The 16521-nt window shown below is 43.3% G+C and overlaps 1 protein-coding gene across 2 annotated transcripts; it reads left to right on the top strand.

The window, feature by feature from the left end:
- Window positions 1-1997: 1997 nt before the first annotated feature.
- LOC6553574 (elongation of very long chain fatty acids protein AAEL008004) lies at window positions 1998-15436 on the top strand. Of its 2 annotated transcripts, none has more exons than XM_001979209.3 (6): window positions 1998-2400; window positions 12345-12482; window positions 13140-13247; window positions 13309-13389; window positions 14098-14559; window positions 14639-15436. In XM_001979209.3, the coding sequence occupies exons 1-6, from the start codon at window positions 2398-2400 to the stop codon at window positions 14834-14836; spliced, it is 990 nt and encodes a 329-aa protein (XP_001979245.2). In that variant the 5' UTR covers window positions 1998-2397; the 3' UTR covers window positions 14837-15436. The 2 variants fall into 2 exon arrangements, with proteins under 2 accessions (XP_001979245.2, XP_026839497.1); XM_026983696.1 differs by lacking the exon at window positions 1998-2400 and adding an exon at window positions 4132-4251.
- The last annotated feature ends 1085 nt before the right edge of the window (window positions 15437-16521 follow it).

The raw sequence follows: 16521 nt of genomic DNA on the forward strand, positions 1-16521 counted from the left end.
GATGAGAAGTGTCTCGCAAAAAAGTCATTGTACCCCGCCAGGGAATAAGCCCTGAACAAGCGGACGGTTCCGGCCATTAGGTGCTCGTTTATTTCAGTTTGAACGCTGGTCAGCAAAGGCGGATAAACGGAATATGTGAAATCGATCGGAAGTCGCGGCCAAGTTCCTTCAACTTTGGCATTATGCAATCGCATTAAAAAATTAACATATTGAAATCAAATGGTGGACTGGTGCACTTTCGTTAATGATTTTAATCACATTATGAATATTTTGAAGATTGGTTCAACATTTCGATTTGTATGTAAATTTCTGCAAATGCTCAAGGTTTTATCTCTGGGTATATTTGCATATTTATTTCGACACTTAGTTTACATAAATTTTACAACTAGGTGTGGCTTGCCGGCACCAAAACTTTTGTCACACTATTTCTTTGTGAGCAGCACTAGTTAAAAGACTTCGTGAAGTGCATTCTAGCTGGGAAAAACATATTGCTTTTTAGTAAATAAAGCGCCACTAACTATTTAAAACATTCTAACCACTGATGCTCGAATGGAAAGTTTCAGAGCAAACGAAAATATCGCCAGCCATCTATGTCCATATAAGGAACCTTATTCTGATCTAACATGGTCAATTCATTGCGAACTTTTCCGCTAGTCATACCCGTACAGCCACGAGAAAGCCCTTGAAAAGCTCGTATTCATATTTCCCTAATATGGCAGACGCGTGTGTCGGATCTGTAAGATGGGATCAGCTTAGGGCCACCAGTTTATACATATTTATCGTCTCCCCCGCCGACTGTTTGCACATGTAAATTCGGCGCGGCTAGATTACATGGTCAGTTACGTGTTATTCGGTTAGAATTCCGCAAAAAGATCTTGTGCTCGGCGGCCATGCAGCAGCAGCAGCAGCAGCAGCAGCAGCAGCAGCAGCAGCAGCAGCGGACTTCGAGCCGAAAAATGCAAATGTTTGCTTTGTTGCATTGCTGCGGTTTTTTGTCGAAAAACGCACCAAAAGTGCAGGGCAATGGTGAGATTTTTAGCGAGTAAATTAGAATAAAGTTAGTGGAAGGGTCGTTAATTGAGGGTAAGTAAATCGTGAACCAAGCCGTTGTCAAAGTTCGATCCACATGCGATTGGTAACTCCCACTCTAATTGCTTAGCTCACAACAATCGACTGCGCAGTGCTTCAAGCTCGCACGCCAGGTCCTCTGAAATATCAAGTATCCGCCAGGTTGCCTGCAACATCCAGGTCTCGGCAGCTGCTTTTCCCTTTGGGGCTTTGTTTGTTTCACAAGTTCACGGCGCATTTTGGCCGTTTATTAACGGAGGCCACCACGCAGGCAAGCAGAGGAAAGCCAAGTCTTGGTCATTATAAATATTTGAAGCCCAAGAGACAAACTGGTTTAGTAGCCCCAGCTTCGTCTGCTTTTTACCGAATACGTATGCATAGATTGGCGTATGTTGCTGGCCACCCTTTCGCTGCGCCCCCTCGCTTTGATTCGTGGACTCGGTCATTTTTTGCACACTTTTCCGATGCGAAGGGCCGGGCCTGGACCTGGACAGGGGTTAATTAACGGACGAGCTGCCGGAACTTTGAACTGTGCCATCATCCGCGCTGCCAAGACGACGCAAAAGTAGCCCTCCGATACTGGGATGGGCGGCAATTAGCGCCGCGCTTCGGTGTGGGTGCAAAGCCAGGTGATACCTGCGCCGCCAGATGCCAGCTACCAAGAATCCGATTCCAAAGGGCCGCTGGCCGCTCGAGCGCTCTCTCACTCGGTCTCACTCTCACTATCGCTCTGGCGTCCTGACGCCGGACCCGATCGCCTCAGCCGCCAGAGCGAGAGCACGAGCCGCCAACCTGTTGCTCAGAACCTGGCTTGCGACCGAAGCTTTCCACTCGGACCCGACTTCGGCGCACCTCAACGCCACCGAAAATGAGCGGTCGGCGCCGCCGATCTGCGTCGACGTCTGCGCCAACTCCGCTCCTACGACTGCGGAGCGGTATAAAAGTAAAGCGACAGCGTGAAATCAAACTTATTTCAGTGTTTTTGATTTGAATGCAAGAAGCGCACGCGCACGCTCGCCCATTCGCTGTCCAGGTGTTGTCCAGCAAAGTCCAGCGGAGCAGCAGCAGCCGCATCAGCCGCATCAGCAGCAGTTCCCAAAAATTGTGATGTAGAAACCAAGAAACCGTATAACGATGGTCAAACAGTGTGTGCGTGTGTAAAACAGAAACTAAAGATCTACCAGTAAAGAAAAACGAAACGAACAAGGAGAGTGCGCTTAAAGTGATAATCGTACAAGGTCGCGAAAATCTCTGTAAATTAGTCAAGGAAATTGATACGAGCGGAAGATAAACGGACTTCTAGTACCTGAAAAAGCGAGTTTTAGCACAATGGTAAGTGGCGCGGGGTTCCCGAACTCTGTGTGACTCAACGGAAAATTGATGCCGCTGAAATCCTCCTTCATTAAAACGGCTTTGTAACCAGTAATTTGCTGCCGACCCCCAACATGCAAGCCAGAATAAATATACTCGTACATACTTGGGCTTCCCGTCCAATCCCACAAATGACCCTTTGCACACGACTCGTGTGTGCTGCTATTAAGCACAATATTAATAAAATAAAGCCCCTGTAATGAATATCCGCAATGCAGCCGTAAAATTTAATTGAGAAAATATTCATCGAGGAAATCTCTCGAGCTGCAGCCATTCCTGGTTCTTATTCGCTTTCTTTGGAAATGGGCGGAAAAAAAACCGCACGCCAGCAACTGGTTTTCGATTTCAAGTACACATTCGCCAGCAAGGTTTTCCAATGTCTTTTCCCAAATGCATTTTTGCCGACTCCGCGCAGACCTTTCCACGCTTTGCGCCCACTTTTCCCCCGCTTTCTGCCCCAAAACGTGCGCGTTTTGCCCCGTTCTGTTTTGCTAGAGCCATTCGCTATGGAGCTCCGCCAAAAGTGCATACAGAAACTGCAAGTGCTGCACTTTTGCGGAGCTGTTGCTGCATTACGTACGCAGTTGCAGCAGCAGCAACATCGCTGGCTGGCGGTCAAGTGAAGTGAAGGCTGGATTTTGGCTTTGACCAGCTCTCCAGCTCAGCAGCTCACCAGCTCAGCAGCTCACTGGCCCGACAACATTTCACACGGAAATGCAGCGCAGCACTGACCTTGAATCTCGGCCGGGGATATGGGATAACTGGCGAGCGGACCGCAGGTGAAATGATAGCCACTCAGGGCCAGGCCGGCTCGTTTGTCCCGTTCACCTTACTTATGCTTTTGGCCCATCATTGCAGATGCTGCTGGGTGTAGAAATCCAGTGATTTTCATATTCATTCAGCTCTGCAAATTCGAGAGAAAAAACCCCAGTGGGTTAACCAATCGCGGCTAATGATCACTGGCATTGCACCACTTTACAAAAAAAAGGCAGGTAACCCAGAAATCGAAACTTATTCAAATCTTCGAGTTGTTTTCTTCTCCTTTTGCCCTCTTACACAATAATTATTACACCTCGATTTTATTTTCGACTGGGACTTTTGCCGCATTTTTGGTTGCCCCTTTTGACACTGAAAAGTGCAAAGACGCTGGCGGCGAATTTAACTGGGCCAGTTGGCTATCGGCAATGGGCTACGGGCTATGGGCTATGGGCTATGGGCTATGGGGTGTTAGTGGCTTGAGGCTCCCAGCTGCCAAACTGCGCAGCCCCCGCCAGGTGATCATAATAAAAATGTGCTTTAATCAGCCGATTTGCTTGCAGTCCCTGTGGGCCAGTTAGCCACATTGGAGAGCCAGTCTCAGCCGCGTTGACGTCGCTTTATTGTTGACTGCCGCTCGCCGCTCAGCTGTTTTTGGTAAGAGACAAAATTAGAGAGCTTATAGTAAACAGAAAGCCATAGGCCGAGTGGCCTCTTAGCACAGTGTGTGTGAGATATGGCTTGCCACATGTGACTGCCATCGCAGTGCACTCGGTGCTCCACTTCGGTTTGCTTGGCACCACACGGCGTATGCGCGTTTTCCTTAGTTTGTGTCCACTTGAATTGCGAATCTGCCATTTGGGCAAAGGTTTATTGTTGAACATAAAAGTGCGTGTGTCTCAGCGAGTTGTTGTTACGCTCTGTGTAAATGCGACAAAATTAACACTTAAAAGCTGATAACGCAAGCAAAGAGAGGCATTCGCTGTAGATAAACGTAAAGAGACCATTATACGGAGAATGATGACTTTTACGGGCTCTTATCGCCCCGAGATTGAAGTAAGTGTCATTTGAAATTCAATTATTGATCGTTTGAGATTAGACAGAAATGTTATGCCGGTAGAGGTGTTAAAAACAATAAAAATAACAGCTTTTACATTACTGTTCAAACACGCTGGCATGCATATTTTAAAGCTTTTTGATTGTTTTTTTTGCAATTCTTCCAAACTCTTCGTTCTCAAAAATACCATTAAGTTATACATGTTTGTCGCTTTCAGTTGGCTGAATTCATTTGTTAAATGTTAATGTTTTGTGGGTCTTGCTGTCATACCGAATGTGAGTTCAACTTATTTACATAAGCGCGAATTCAGATGGACTTAGGCACCTAATGTTGTGCGATGTTTTTCAGTAGTCTAAAAATGTTTAATTGTATTTCTTGAAAATTTCCTTGTTGTATTATAATTACAAATAAATTCCACTCAAAAGAGGCCAGCGTAATTGTCGGTCATATATTTGCAACACATTTAATCCGCACACAAAATAATTAAATAATCAACTTTGCGGGGCTGAAGCAAAATTTAAATTAGTGGACAGAAAAAACCTGATAAATACGTGAATGTAAAGTGATTGAGGAGCTAAAAGTCATTGCTTGTTTAATTGTGTGGCTAGTGATTTACGGTCTTGGGGGCAGAGAACTTTAAGCTGGGAAATGGCAGCAGGGCCGTAACCCAAAGTTCGTCATTCCCAATATCTGAATCCAGATGGTAGGGAACCGTTTTTAATGCAAACGTCTAAAATTAATGCCACATACGCTCACGAAAAAATCAACATTGGGAATGAATCAGCTAAAATATATACCCCGAATCGAGGCTTTCAAATGGCATTTGGGAAACTCACACTTACGCACATTTAGCCAACCTGCTGAGTACTTGCAGCTGTGCACTTGACTACTGACTGAGTTTTTAGTTGCTGCAAAACTACTTGGCACTGAAAAAAATTACATTCACAAAGTCGTATCAAATCACATTAATTAATGAAAGCATAGCTTTCGAAGTTGCCGAACTGAAAGTTCATTTTATTAATAATTTTCTTCTGACTGACCTAAAAAGTTAAGTTGTCTATTTAAAAATACATATAAAAATTTATAATTTTTTGGCAAAATTAAAATGATTCAGATGGCAAAACACGCTAAAAAATTTATATTAATTAAATATTATTAGTATATAATTTATCAACTTAACTGTTGACATGATTAGTTATCATTAATTTTAATATTTTAAGTATACCGGCGAAATATATTCGAAGATCGAAAAAGTCTCACGCATCTCGTATTATTATTAAAACCAAAATTGTATTGTGTTAATTTTCGAATTATTTCTGCATGAATTTCCACAACTTGCAACTTGAAACGCTGCTGCGTTCAGTGAGCGGAGTAAACCGCCCCCGAGAGCAACAACACCACTTCCTTGGGGCAGCACATCAACGGCAGCAAAACAACAACATACACTCGGAAAAAATGTCTTGCACTAATTACTGGGGATGTGGGGCCAACGACAAGCGCACAACTGGACAGCAAGAACAACATCCAACTCGATTGCCAAATTAACGCGATTTAGCTGCTTTTAAAAGTTGCCGGAGTCAAGACTTCTCTGACGAAACGCAAACAAATGCAGATGCATAAGCCCTGCATACGAGTATATCGCGTTGTTGCTGTGTGGCAAGTGCATTTGCTGCACATGTTGCTGCCGCGTTTTTTCCCGAGCTTGATTGAGAAATCGCCAGCGATTTCGATCGCGTGCAAGTCGCGCGCAGCTCGGTATTCGCTGGAAAGTTTAAAAACGCGCGCTGCATTTTCAACTTGACCCACAACAGCCGCGTATCGATCACGGGCAGTAATCGGTGTTTTATTGTCTTATTATTAATACTTTTTTATTTTTTGGTGCTTTTCTTAACGGCTTTCCATTTACCGACGATTTGTTTACGCATTCAACCAATCGCGGAGTCTTGCATCATCGCTTGTCATGTTAGACAAGATGCTGCCGGAGTAAAAGTCGTGGTCTGAACCTGAATGTTAACTCCGAAAGCCAGTTGCAGATACAGATTCGTATACACAAACACACAAATACACAAACCCCCTTCCGTGCGCCAATGTGTTTCTTTTGATCCCCCCTGTTGGCTGCGCTCAACTTGACCTATAAATTGATTTTTATGTTGCGCAGGTTCGTGCGACTGTGTTTGATTTTTCTTTGGCCCCTCCATACAAAGCAATTTTTTCTTTAATGATCGAAAATCATTAAGTGCGACACGAGTTTGGGTCCCAGCTCCAATCGGCTTCGATCGACCGCCGGTCCCCCGATGCTCCACAACATATGGCTCCAAACCAGTTTGGCCCTTTAAATTTATCTCTTATTGCTTTTTCTTTTCTGCTGCCGCGGCTGCTCTTGCTGGGAAAGTAAAAGTGTTGAGCTGGACAATTATGCGGCTCTACAAACGGGAAGCCATAATTTTTTCTTACTGTGCAAATTGCTTAGTGCCGCCCTGGCAGATGAGACTTATATAAAGGTCGTTAAAATAAATCAAAGAAATGGGTTTAGAAATGCAAATGCCGCCACCTGACTCTCTCGGCCGGCCAATTGCAAATATTTCAAAAAGTAAGAAAATAAAATCCGAGACCAAAAAGCCAAAATCCCAGTCAGCAAACCGCTCGGCCGGTTGGCCTTGTAAAGAAATACATACGTACTAAAATGCTAAAGATTTGAACTGATGTCTGTTACTACATCGCAGCCTCAACACCTATATCATCTTCTTCTCTCCGTCAGTCCAGTCGCTCGACGCTCTTTGTTGTCTTCCCAATTATGCATTTGAAACTCAAACCCGTCAGATACTTTTTTCGGACGGCCTGGGACGGAACTTACAGTCCGAGAGCGGTGGGAAAGGGGGGTTTGGGGACTCGGGATTTCGGACGCTTGGGTTAATTAATTGCCAACATGTTGAAAAGTGTTAATAACATTTTTGTTGGCCGATTGGGGCTGCTGCTTTATCGCTGATAATTTAATTGCTAGTCGACTGTGGCACTCGGCACCAAGCAAATGCAAATGCTGGCAAATATATCTCTTTCCGCTGGTCATTTGATTTATATTATCTTTTGGGTCAAATTGTGCAAAGCCGTACAAATTTGAATGATCACAAATGCAGTAATCACTTGGAATTCGGAATTTTTATTTTGCAAGCATCGGGGCTCGGGATGAATGCCTCGACTTCTTCCCCCCGCTGGAATGAGCAATAAAAGGTTAAAAGAGCTAAGGCGCTGCCATTGAAATCGAAATAGTGGTATTAATTAGTTAAATCAACAAAAGCCAAGCGGGAATGTGAGCCATAGAGCAAGAAATACGTGTGGGGATTTTCGGCCTAGATACAGCACTGAAAAAAGCAAAAGCTATTTAGTTACTTACTAATATAAATCAATTGGTTTTTGAGCTGAGTTTTTTCCATTGAAGTCAAGATCCAGTCTGCTTCTGTGCCAAAATTCTTAATTGCCCTAATGGAGATATTCAAATACTGGATCACAGTGCGATTGACTACCAACTTGTCCGACACAATAAGCTGTCTCATCACCAATCGCTTATTACACAGTCACTGGCAACACATTAGGGCGACAATTTGTCGCAGGCGAGTGCGACTGAAAACAATTATTGTCCGGCCAAATGTTCCCAGTCCGGCGGCTTAGTCACTCCCCTGTGGGTGAGGGCTAGATGCGAAGGCGCTGCCGTCGATGGCGACATCGAACAATGATGATGGATATGAATGGGGAATGGCCAACTCATCGCCGGACAGCCCCAATCTCCGCCGCAGCTGATGCCCAAATCAGGGGCACTGTACATTTCAGCTCATTTGTCCGGCTTTCTGAACCCCGTCCGACTTTATGGCGCATAATGAAGCGTTAAAATGTAACGCACAACAGCAGCGGCCAGGCCACAAACAACAATTACAAATGCTGCTTTAGACTGCTGCCGCTACCGCTGCCGTTGGCGGAAGCATTTTTGTGGGTTTTCAGGGAAAGCATTTGGTGGCGAGCGCGTGTGAACCAAAGAAAGCGAAAAAGGGTCAGCATTTGGCCAAGTGTTGGGATGCTGCTGCTGTCTTGCGGCCGTGGCTTACGCAAACTGACCAAAGCTAGCCGGCTTTATGTAATGGCAAATACAATACATTTTCAGCTGTCATATTTGCTGGGCCAAAGTCCAAACAGAAGCTGGCGAGCTGGCGAGAAGAGACTGCTTGGCACAAAGTTAAAATTCTGGACAAGACATCATCATCATCGTGAATCGGCAGAATTCGATTAGGGGATTACACAAGCTCCAAAGTCTGCCCGCGGTATGAATCATTATTTGATTGCCCAAATATTGGCCAACCTTTTGCAGATCCAACAAAAACCCCATCAGCAGTCGATCTTTAGAATTTATGCATATATAATATACTCATATGGCAATTTGTTGACTCTTACAGATACCGGTTCCCATTTGCTTTGTCCTTTTTCCATATGCTGTATTTTATTTAATTTGCTTGGCAAAAACAAAGTTCAACAAACCGCGCATTTTGCGTCTAAATTATAATTTAAGATTTGCCTTGAGCTTACAGATGGCCAGTTAATTTTGTTTACGTCCCAGCTTCAATTATCCGACCACCCAGATGGACATTCATTTTATTACAATCGCAGGCTCAAATAAATCACATTAAACGATGTTGTCTGGTTTGTGTATTCAAAACAGCGCTAGGAACTTAGCTAATGTGGTATATGTGAGTCGCCTCATTAATGCAACTGTGGTGCGCACTACTTGAAACACCATCGGCAGCGATGACTGTCGATCTTTGGCGCCCACGCATGCGCACTTGCTGCTGCGGCGAGTTTGGGTCTTAAGTCTTTTGTTTGCGCTTCGATAAAATCACGAAAACAAGAAACGGCTTGCTGGCTTAGACATGACAAATAATGGCTTCGCATGATAGATCGAATTATGCCAGATCATAGGATAAACTGATTGGCGGCTGCACAAAGCCCGGCAATTATGAATGAAATTCCATTTGGTTCCGGATTGGGTCTGAACTTCCTTTGGCCACTTGTCGAAAGCCGGTCGCAAAGGCCGTATAAGTCGGTTCTAACTGCAACGACTCAAACTCACGGTACTTTTGGACATAGCCGAACTAAGCAAATACCGGTGCAGGCCGACAATCAAGTTTAATTGCGCTTTGTGGTCGGGTATAGCTCCGACTTTGACTCCGCCAGCAAGTGCACTATAATACGTGCTAAGTATATACTATTTTCCTCTTAATGGATCTCACCCAGATAGTGTGTGAAAACGGGTTTTATGACGCTCATCGCTAGTAATTTTCCTTAATCAAATGGCATAAAATATGTGAAATTAAGGCAGCTGCTGCTGACCTACGTCAGTTGGCCAGGAAGAGCTCAATGCAAATTGCTTAATAAGTACATTAGGTGTCTGCCATAATAGTGGCTTTAATCTGTCAAATTTACACTCGATTTACACCCACACCTGGGATTTCTGCGAAAGAAACGAAACTCTTGCAGGGGCGTAAATTACCATATTTTCCCTAAAATTATAAAACATTCTATGATATCATGATAAATAACGATTATAACGATTATTATAACGATTTCCCGAGCTACCAGACTTGTTTAATAATTTACGGGAGTTTCAGGGAACATTAATTATGCGGCTTATATGATGTAATTTGTTGTAAGTTATCACCACTTATTTTTTCGTAATTTTCGCTATGCCGTTAGAGAATTCAGAGATCGGGGCTTGTACTTTCAAAATTTCCCCTTGTGCCTAAAAATTCAATTAACTAGCACGCACCTAAAAAAGTGAAAATCTTGGCCAGAGTCTCTTTCGGAAAGTGAATCTTAATTAGATGCAATCAACGGCGACATTGTTGAGATGCGATGCTGTCTCTTCCGGACTTTGTGACCTGTTTAATAGCGCCCAGCCCAGGTACGAGCACAACCTCGATCTGAATCATCATGACGGCCACAAGCCCACCATCGTCGGCAAAGTCCGTCCTAAGACGCTTCACTGGCTGCCGCAGAGAGTATTCCCAAATTACGTCAGATGTGTAATAGAAAAATTTGCCAGTCATGTGCCGACAGATGGAGTCTGATCGCCGAAGTGGCTGAAATTTCAATAAATCTTGCAACACGACTACCATGCGTCAGAAAGATGAAATTGTTTGGCTTGGACGGTGCGGTTCTGCCCGAAACCAGCAATTACAGATGGCTGGCCACACCCACACCCAGTCGGTCAGTAAGTTCACCTGGCAGCGTAATGGCAGACTCGACTTATTAATGAACTAACGACATGACGGGGCTTTCAACGCTCGATCGGCGAACTGCTCGAACTTCCTCCGCTCTCCGCTTCTCCGCCGATGATGATGGCTGACGTACTTAGCTGGCCAGGCGACAAATGAGCATTGTTTTTCCCAATCCCCCGTTCTCGTCCAGCAATTTAGATGACCATGTCTTGTTGGTGCTGCAAGTGCTCGGGAGGCCCGCCAGCACAGAATGATTGATGAGCTGTTGGTGGCCAGTGGTGTAGTTGAGACATCTGGTCTCTTCGGTTCGTGTTTACGTGTTATGCAAAAAATAAACTATGGACAAAGAAGGGGTGAGAATCGGACTACTTTGGTCAGTCAACTTTTCCGCAACTCCGACTTGGTCGAGAGGCAAGGCTTTTGGACAAAATTAGAGACCAAATTACATACAATTCAGTCTACATAACTCGAACATTAAAATCCGCCTCAATTGAAAACACACAAGGCAATTTTTTAATGTATATCATTAGAAAATAATAAGTCAATGAACTTTATTGGATATTGTTATAGTCAAGGAAATTGATTTCAGTATTAAATTGGTTAAAAACTTTTAAAAGTATATTTTGCTTTGAAAAATTAGCTAGCATGCACGGTCCGATTTGTTATTATAAAAACATAGGAGGTATTTTTCCATGTTCACCACTCCATTTCCGCTCGACTTAAAAGGTATTCTCTATGGATATGGAATTTGGAACAAGGCGGTATAATTACATTTGTGTTTGTCAAATTAACACAATAAAACCTTAAATGCTAGTTCTTTCTAGTTTCTGACTGCTTGAAATATTTCCTTAATTACGGACAAAACCAAGTCAAGAATGAGGCCCTGCGCAGCTATCGGATTCCAAAGGGGTTAGATTTTCAATTATAATTGCAAATCACTAAGAGTTTTCTTAACTCTATAATTGAGATATGCTGGTATCGATTTAATCGACAGCTTTCACATCGTGGACTTCCCTTGACATTCCGCTATCCACACACACGGCCCTGGTTCGTTCAAATCAATTAAGTTAACCCTAACCCCTCTGTGGAAACGGCTGCAACCCCCGCTGCAATTAAGAGTAGCGCTGTTTTCTTTAATTGCCGTCAGTCAGGCATTTAACTATTTAAGCGGCGATTAACACTGGCGGAACTGGTTTAGCTTTTCCTGGCATCCCCTGTAGACTTCCCCAACTTCTGTGTCAGTCAGTCAGTCGGTCAGGCTGTCGAATCATTTCTAGATTGTTTTGTTTGGCTATTTATCACATGGACAAGAGGCCATTGCGGATTGCAACATCGCCGACAGCCGACAGCCGGCTGCACCAGTTTTTCTACATGATTTTTCTTTTTATTTCGATGTACTCGTATATATTTTTGCGCTGGCATCGCCGAGTGCTAATCGACAATGGGAAATTACCGCGCACAAATATGATACCAAATCACGGTTTGTCGGCTAATGGGGAGCATTTTGCGGAAACTCGCGCCAAACTAGAATGGCTTTGGGTTTCCTTTGTTGCTGGCCATGTGTTACACCATGTGTGATTGATGCTCTGAGTGGGAACGTTTAATTAAGAGCAAGATCCAAAGCCAAACGCCCAGTACTCATAATCAGTCAGTTGTCCGCCTCTCCGAACCTAGCTTGTAAATGGCTTGAATTTGCCTGAAACGACTGTGTAGCAATTGCAACCCAAATTTATTGATTTGGCATTTGATCTCGCTAAGTGGGCAGGGTGATTAGCCACTCCCGGCTAGCACACATGACTAATCTGCCATCTTTGTGGTCTTTGCACTTGCAGGATTACCTCACAATGTTCTACGACGGCTGGCGGGATCTGATGGACAACAAATCGGATCCGCGAACACGAGACTACCCGCTCATGAGCTCGCCGTTCCCCACGATAGCCATCAGTCTGACATACGCGTACATCGTAAAGGTAAGTGGTCCGGGATTGGGGAAGCACCAATCCATAATTATTGGAGCGAACAAAAAACGGGCTGAACAGAACAGAACAACATCATTCCTATGGGGGCAATTTACGCTGATTTCGGAGACCAGAACTGGCAGATTCTCATCTGATTACTATGCGGATCCTTTTCGCAAACTAGTTTCGCTTTATTGCATTGCAAAATGACTGTGAAACCCGAGCTAGGGGTTCAGGGCCAACCGATTTCTGCGATGATCGTCTCAAAGAGCTGGTGTCGAAAGGTGACCCAAGCACAGGCGGCGGGAGATTATGCAAAATTTAAAAAATCAATTCGAAAAACGATTTCTATTTAGGTTTCCCGCTTTGCATTGGTTCACATTCATAATTTTACAAAAGCATTTAACTTACTTTCACATGTCTGCTAAATTCGATAGGCGAACGCGCGGGTCGGCGGTTGGCCAAACAAAAGACTTCGGCAACGAACTTGTCACAAAACCAACAGACAAAGTCGGTCGCGACGATTGATTTGATTTGATAATTGCTGCAACAGGCTTTGGCCTCTGTTTGACTATGTAAATGACACGCAGACGCGCAAAGACAACGAAGACAAGACTTGAGATTTTAGATTCGAGATACAGAGGATCACTAATAAACATCTTATTCCAGGTACTCGGACCCAAGCTAATGGAAAACAGAAAGCCTTTCGAGCTTCGCAAAGTCTTGATCGTCTACAATGCAGCGCAGGTTATTTTCAGTGCCTGGCTCTTTTACGAGGTAATATAATAAATATTTTTTAGCTAATTTCCACACTTACCACCTTCTTTTGCATTTATAGTCCTGCATAGGCGGATGGCTGAACGGCTATAACTTGCGATGCGAACCCGTTAATTATTCCTACTCGCCCAAAGCGATTCGTGTAAGTATTTGTGGAAGCTCCCATATAACGCGCTAAGCTAATATGTATACTCAAACACTGGGCTATAAATTCTTATTTTTGCTTATGGTTGGCAAATAGCAAAGTTCTTTTGTTGACTGGGCCAGATTTTATGTAAGCAACCAGTTTTTGGCTGCCAAGAGGCAAGATATTAGAAAAACGGCAATGGCGACAGGTTCTCTTATGCTAATCACGAAGAAATGGATGCCGAAAGCCGGCCGGCTGTGTGGCCGGTGGATTCTGCGGTGGATTCCTCATCTCACGTGTGCCGCCAGGTTGGCTAAAGTGGGTAAATGACCCAAAGAAAGTGGCGGTCTTAGAAAGTCGGCAGGCGAAAGATTTTGGCAAATCAACCATGTTCTTTTATTGATAAGCTTCGGATTTGTCCAACCGTTAGTTCCAGGGCTAGCGGAGTTGATCTGACCAAGCTGTGTTTATTTTTAGCATAACAATGAAGGCTTGAAATATGGGATAGGAATGAGCACAGGTATTAGTTTTGACTAAAATTGGAATTTCTTCTTTAAGCATTCTAAGAAATAATCGTAAGCTATATTTAGTTTGGTAATCTGAGCAAAGTATCACCGCAAAGTACTTCTGCGACCAACTGATAGATTTTTGTGCAATCCCGATTAAATTGATAAAAGGTTTCAAAGCTTAGTTACTAATAGCAATTTCCCTTTAATTTTTCAGACCGCTGAGGGCTGCTGGTGGTACTACTTCTCCAAGTTCACCGAGTTCTTCGACACCTTCTTCTTTGTGATGCGTAAGCGGTACGACCAGGTGTCCACCTTGCACGTGATCCACCACGGCATCATGCCCGTCTCCGTCTGGTGGGGCGTCAAGTTCACCCCCGGTGGCCACTCGACCTTCTTCGGCTTCCTGAACACCTTCGTGCACATCTTCATGTACGCCTACTACATGCTGGCCGCCATGGGACCCAAGGTGCAGAAGTACCTGTGGTGGAAGAAGTACCTCACGGTGATGCAGATGATCCAGTTCGTCCTGGTTATGGTGCATTCCTTCCAGCTGTTCTTCAAGAACGACTGCAACTACCCGATCGGCTTCGCCTACTTCATCGGAGCCCATGCGGTTATGTTCTACTTCCTGTTCTCAAACTTCTACAAGCGTGCCTATGTGAAGCGCGATGGCAAGGTAAGAAGACAAATTGTGTGCTATTTAGTTGGGTGTAGAACTTTAAACATATATTCAACCAAATGTGCTCTTTCTTCAGGACAAGCCGGCGGTGAAGGCGAACGGACATGCCAACGGACACATAAAGGCGCTCAAGGACGGCGATGTGGCGCCAACCAGCAACGGCCAGGCCAACGGCTTCCACAACACCTTCTCCAAGTTCACCACGGATATGTGCAATCCGGCCCTGAACTCCTCGACGAGACAGCGTCTGCTCGTGAACGCCGGCAACAAGTGAGCGCCGCCAGCCAACCAGCCAGCCAGCCAAACATGAAACACACATAAGCATAAATTAATTACGCTACCAATTAAAATACCGTACATTTAAATTATACGTAAGCATAGGGAGCCCAAGCCTACATCTAAGCCAAATCGAATTCGCACCAATCAATTGAAGACAAGGAAACAAAAACATTATTTCATGGACAATCCATGCTGATCGCACGTAAGGATCACAAATCGCTGGCATACCGCAGTCCATCGATCATTTCCCAAATACAAATGTATCCACATTTAGCCCCAACACTTCCGCATCCCGTCATCCATGTTCATGTACAAAGATCGTTCATAGCTGCTGATAATTAAGTGGTTCGGCGTTCATCTACTTTTAATACTTAAGTACACCCTTTTTGGAACGAGGAGATGGTCATATAATTTCAGGATCCGTTCCCAAGTGTATCCGCTTTCCGTATCTATTGCTCTACATTTTTGTATTTTTCTTTATGCAAGCGACGCTTGTGAATACGTGTACTTTATTTCTATGGATTGTTTTGAACAAAAGAAATGTGTTTTTATTTTATAAATAAATTCGAGATTAAATCGTAGTGAATAGTCTTTACATTTTGTATTCCTATATTGGTAATGTTTGTATCAGATTATCTTTTCCTTTATGGGATTATCTTTTATTATGATTATGATTTATTATGATTATCTTTTCCTTATGCTTTCTCCGTAATTTTTTAATTGTGTATTCCTTTTCCTGTGCATCTCCTTGGATTATCAAACTAATGTATCCACAAATGTTCGTTACATTTGGTGGCGCCACCTTGAGATCTTTGGCAGAATTATTGTGAGCCTTTTTTACATACATACATGCGACTTACATACAAAAGAGTGAAGAATACTTTTAGGGGTTCAAAGTTGTGTGAAATGTCAAAACGATCACCCAAGAGTGAAAAGTTATTTGGAAGTTATCGATCTTATCTAAAGTTCAGTGTTTTTGAAAGTTGAACACAAAAAAGATAATATTATCTTTCTAACTATAATTAACTAATTAACTTAAATAATTTTTTTGCCAATAGCAGCTACGTTGATATTCCTGGCGCTCTGTAAAATTTTCTATTATGGGGACAAATGGAAAAATTAAACAAATGAGAACTTTGTAGTCGGATTCCACGCCTATCAGATACTCGTTACTCGACTAGTGGGCGAAAAAAATTAATTTTCTTGGCGTTAAAAGGTTATTTTATAGTTCATCTACCTTAACTAGTCAAATGGGCAGACAGATGTAGGACAGTCGGACTTGGCCAAATCGACTGGGCTAGTGATCCTGATATCTAACCTTCTAATGAAATATATAACTAGGTGATTGATGCTGGTGGGCTTGTTTCGAATAATAATCGCGCTTTTTGGTTGTTTTCTTTTAAATGTATTTTTGGTTGCAAGTCGCTAACTAATTAATATAATTAATTTGAAACCAGTCCTTGACCCGACAAATACCAAGATATTTACATTTATTTAGTACATTTAGTATATGCTCAATTGTATATGTATTTCAAAAAATGTTCCATATGTACCAGGGATAATTTGCCAATGAGAATGTGCAGAGACGGGAAATTTTAAAAAAGGTTCAACAAAAAGTTTAATTTCAGAAGGGTCAAATACCTTGCATCGATCTGATGTGAATTTACCATGCCTCCAAAA

The sequence above is a fragment of the Drosophila erecta genome, unplaced genomic scaffold (assembly GCF_003286155.1).
Source record: "Drosophila erecta strain 14021-0224.00,06,07 unplaced genomic scaffold, DereRS2 tig00000000-arrow-pilon, whole genome shotgun sequence".
NCBI classification, from domain to species: Eukaryota; Metazoa; Arthropoda; class Insecta; order Diptera; family Drosophilidae; genus Drosophila; species Drosophila erecta.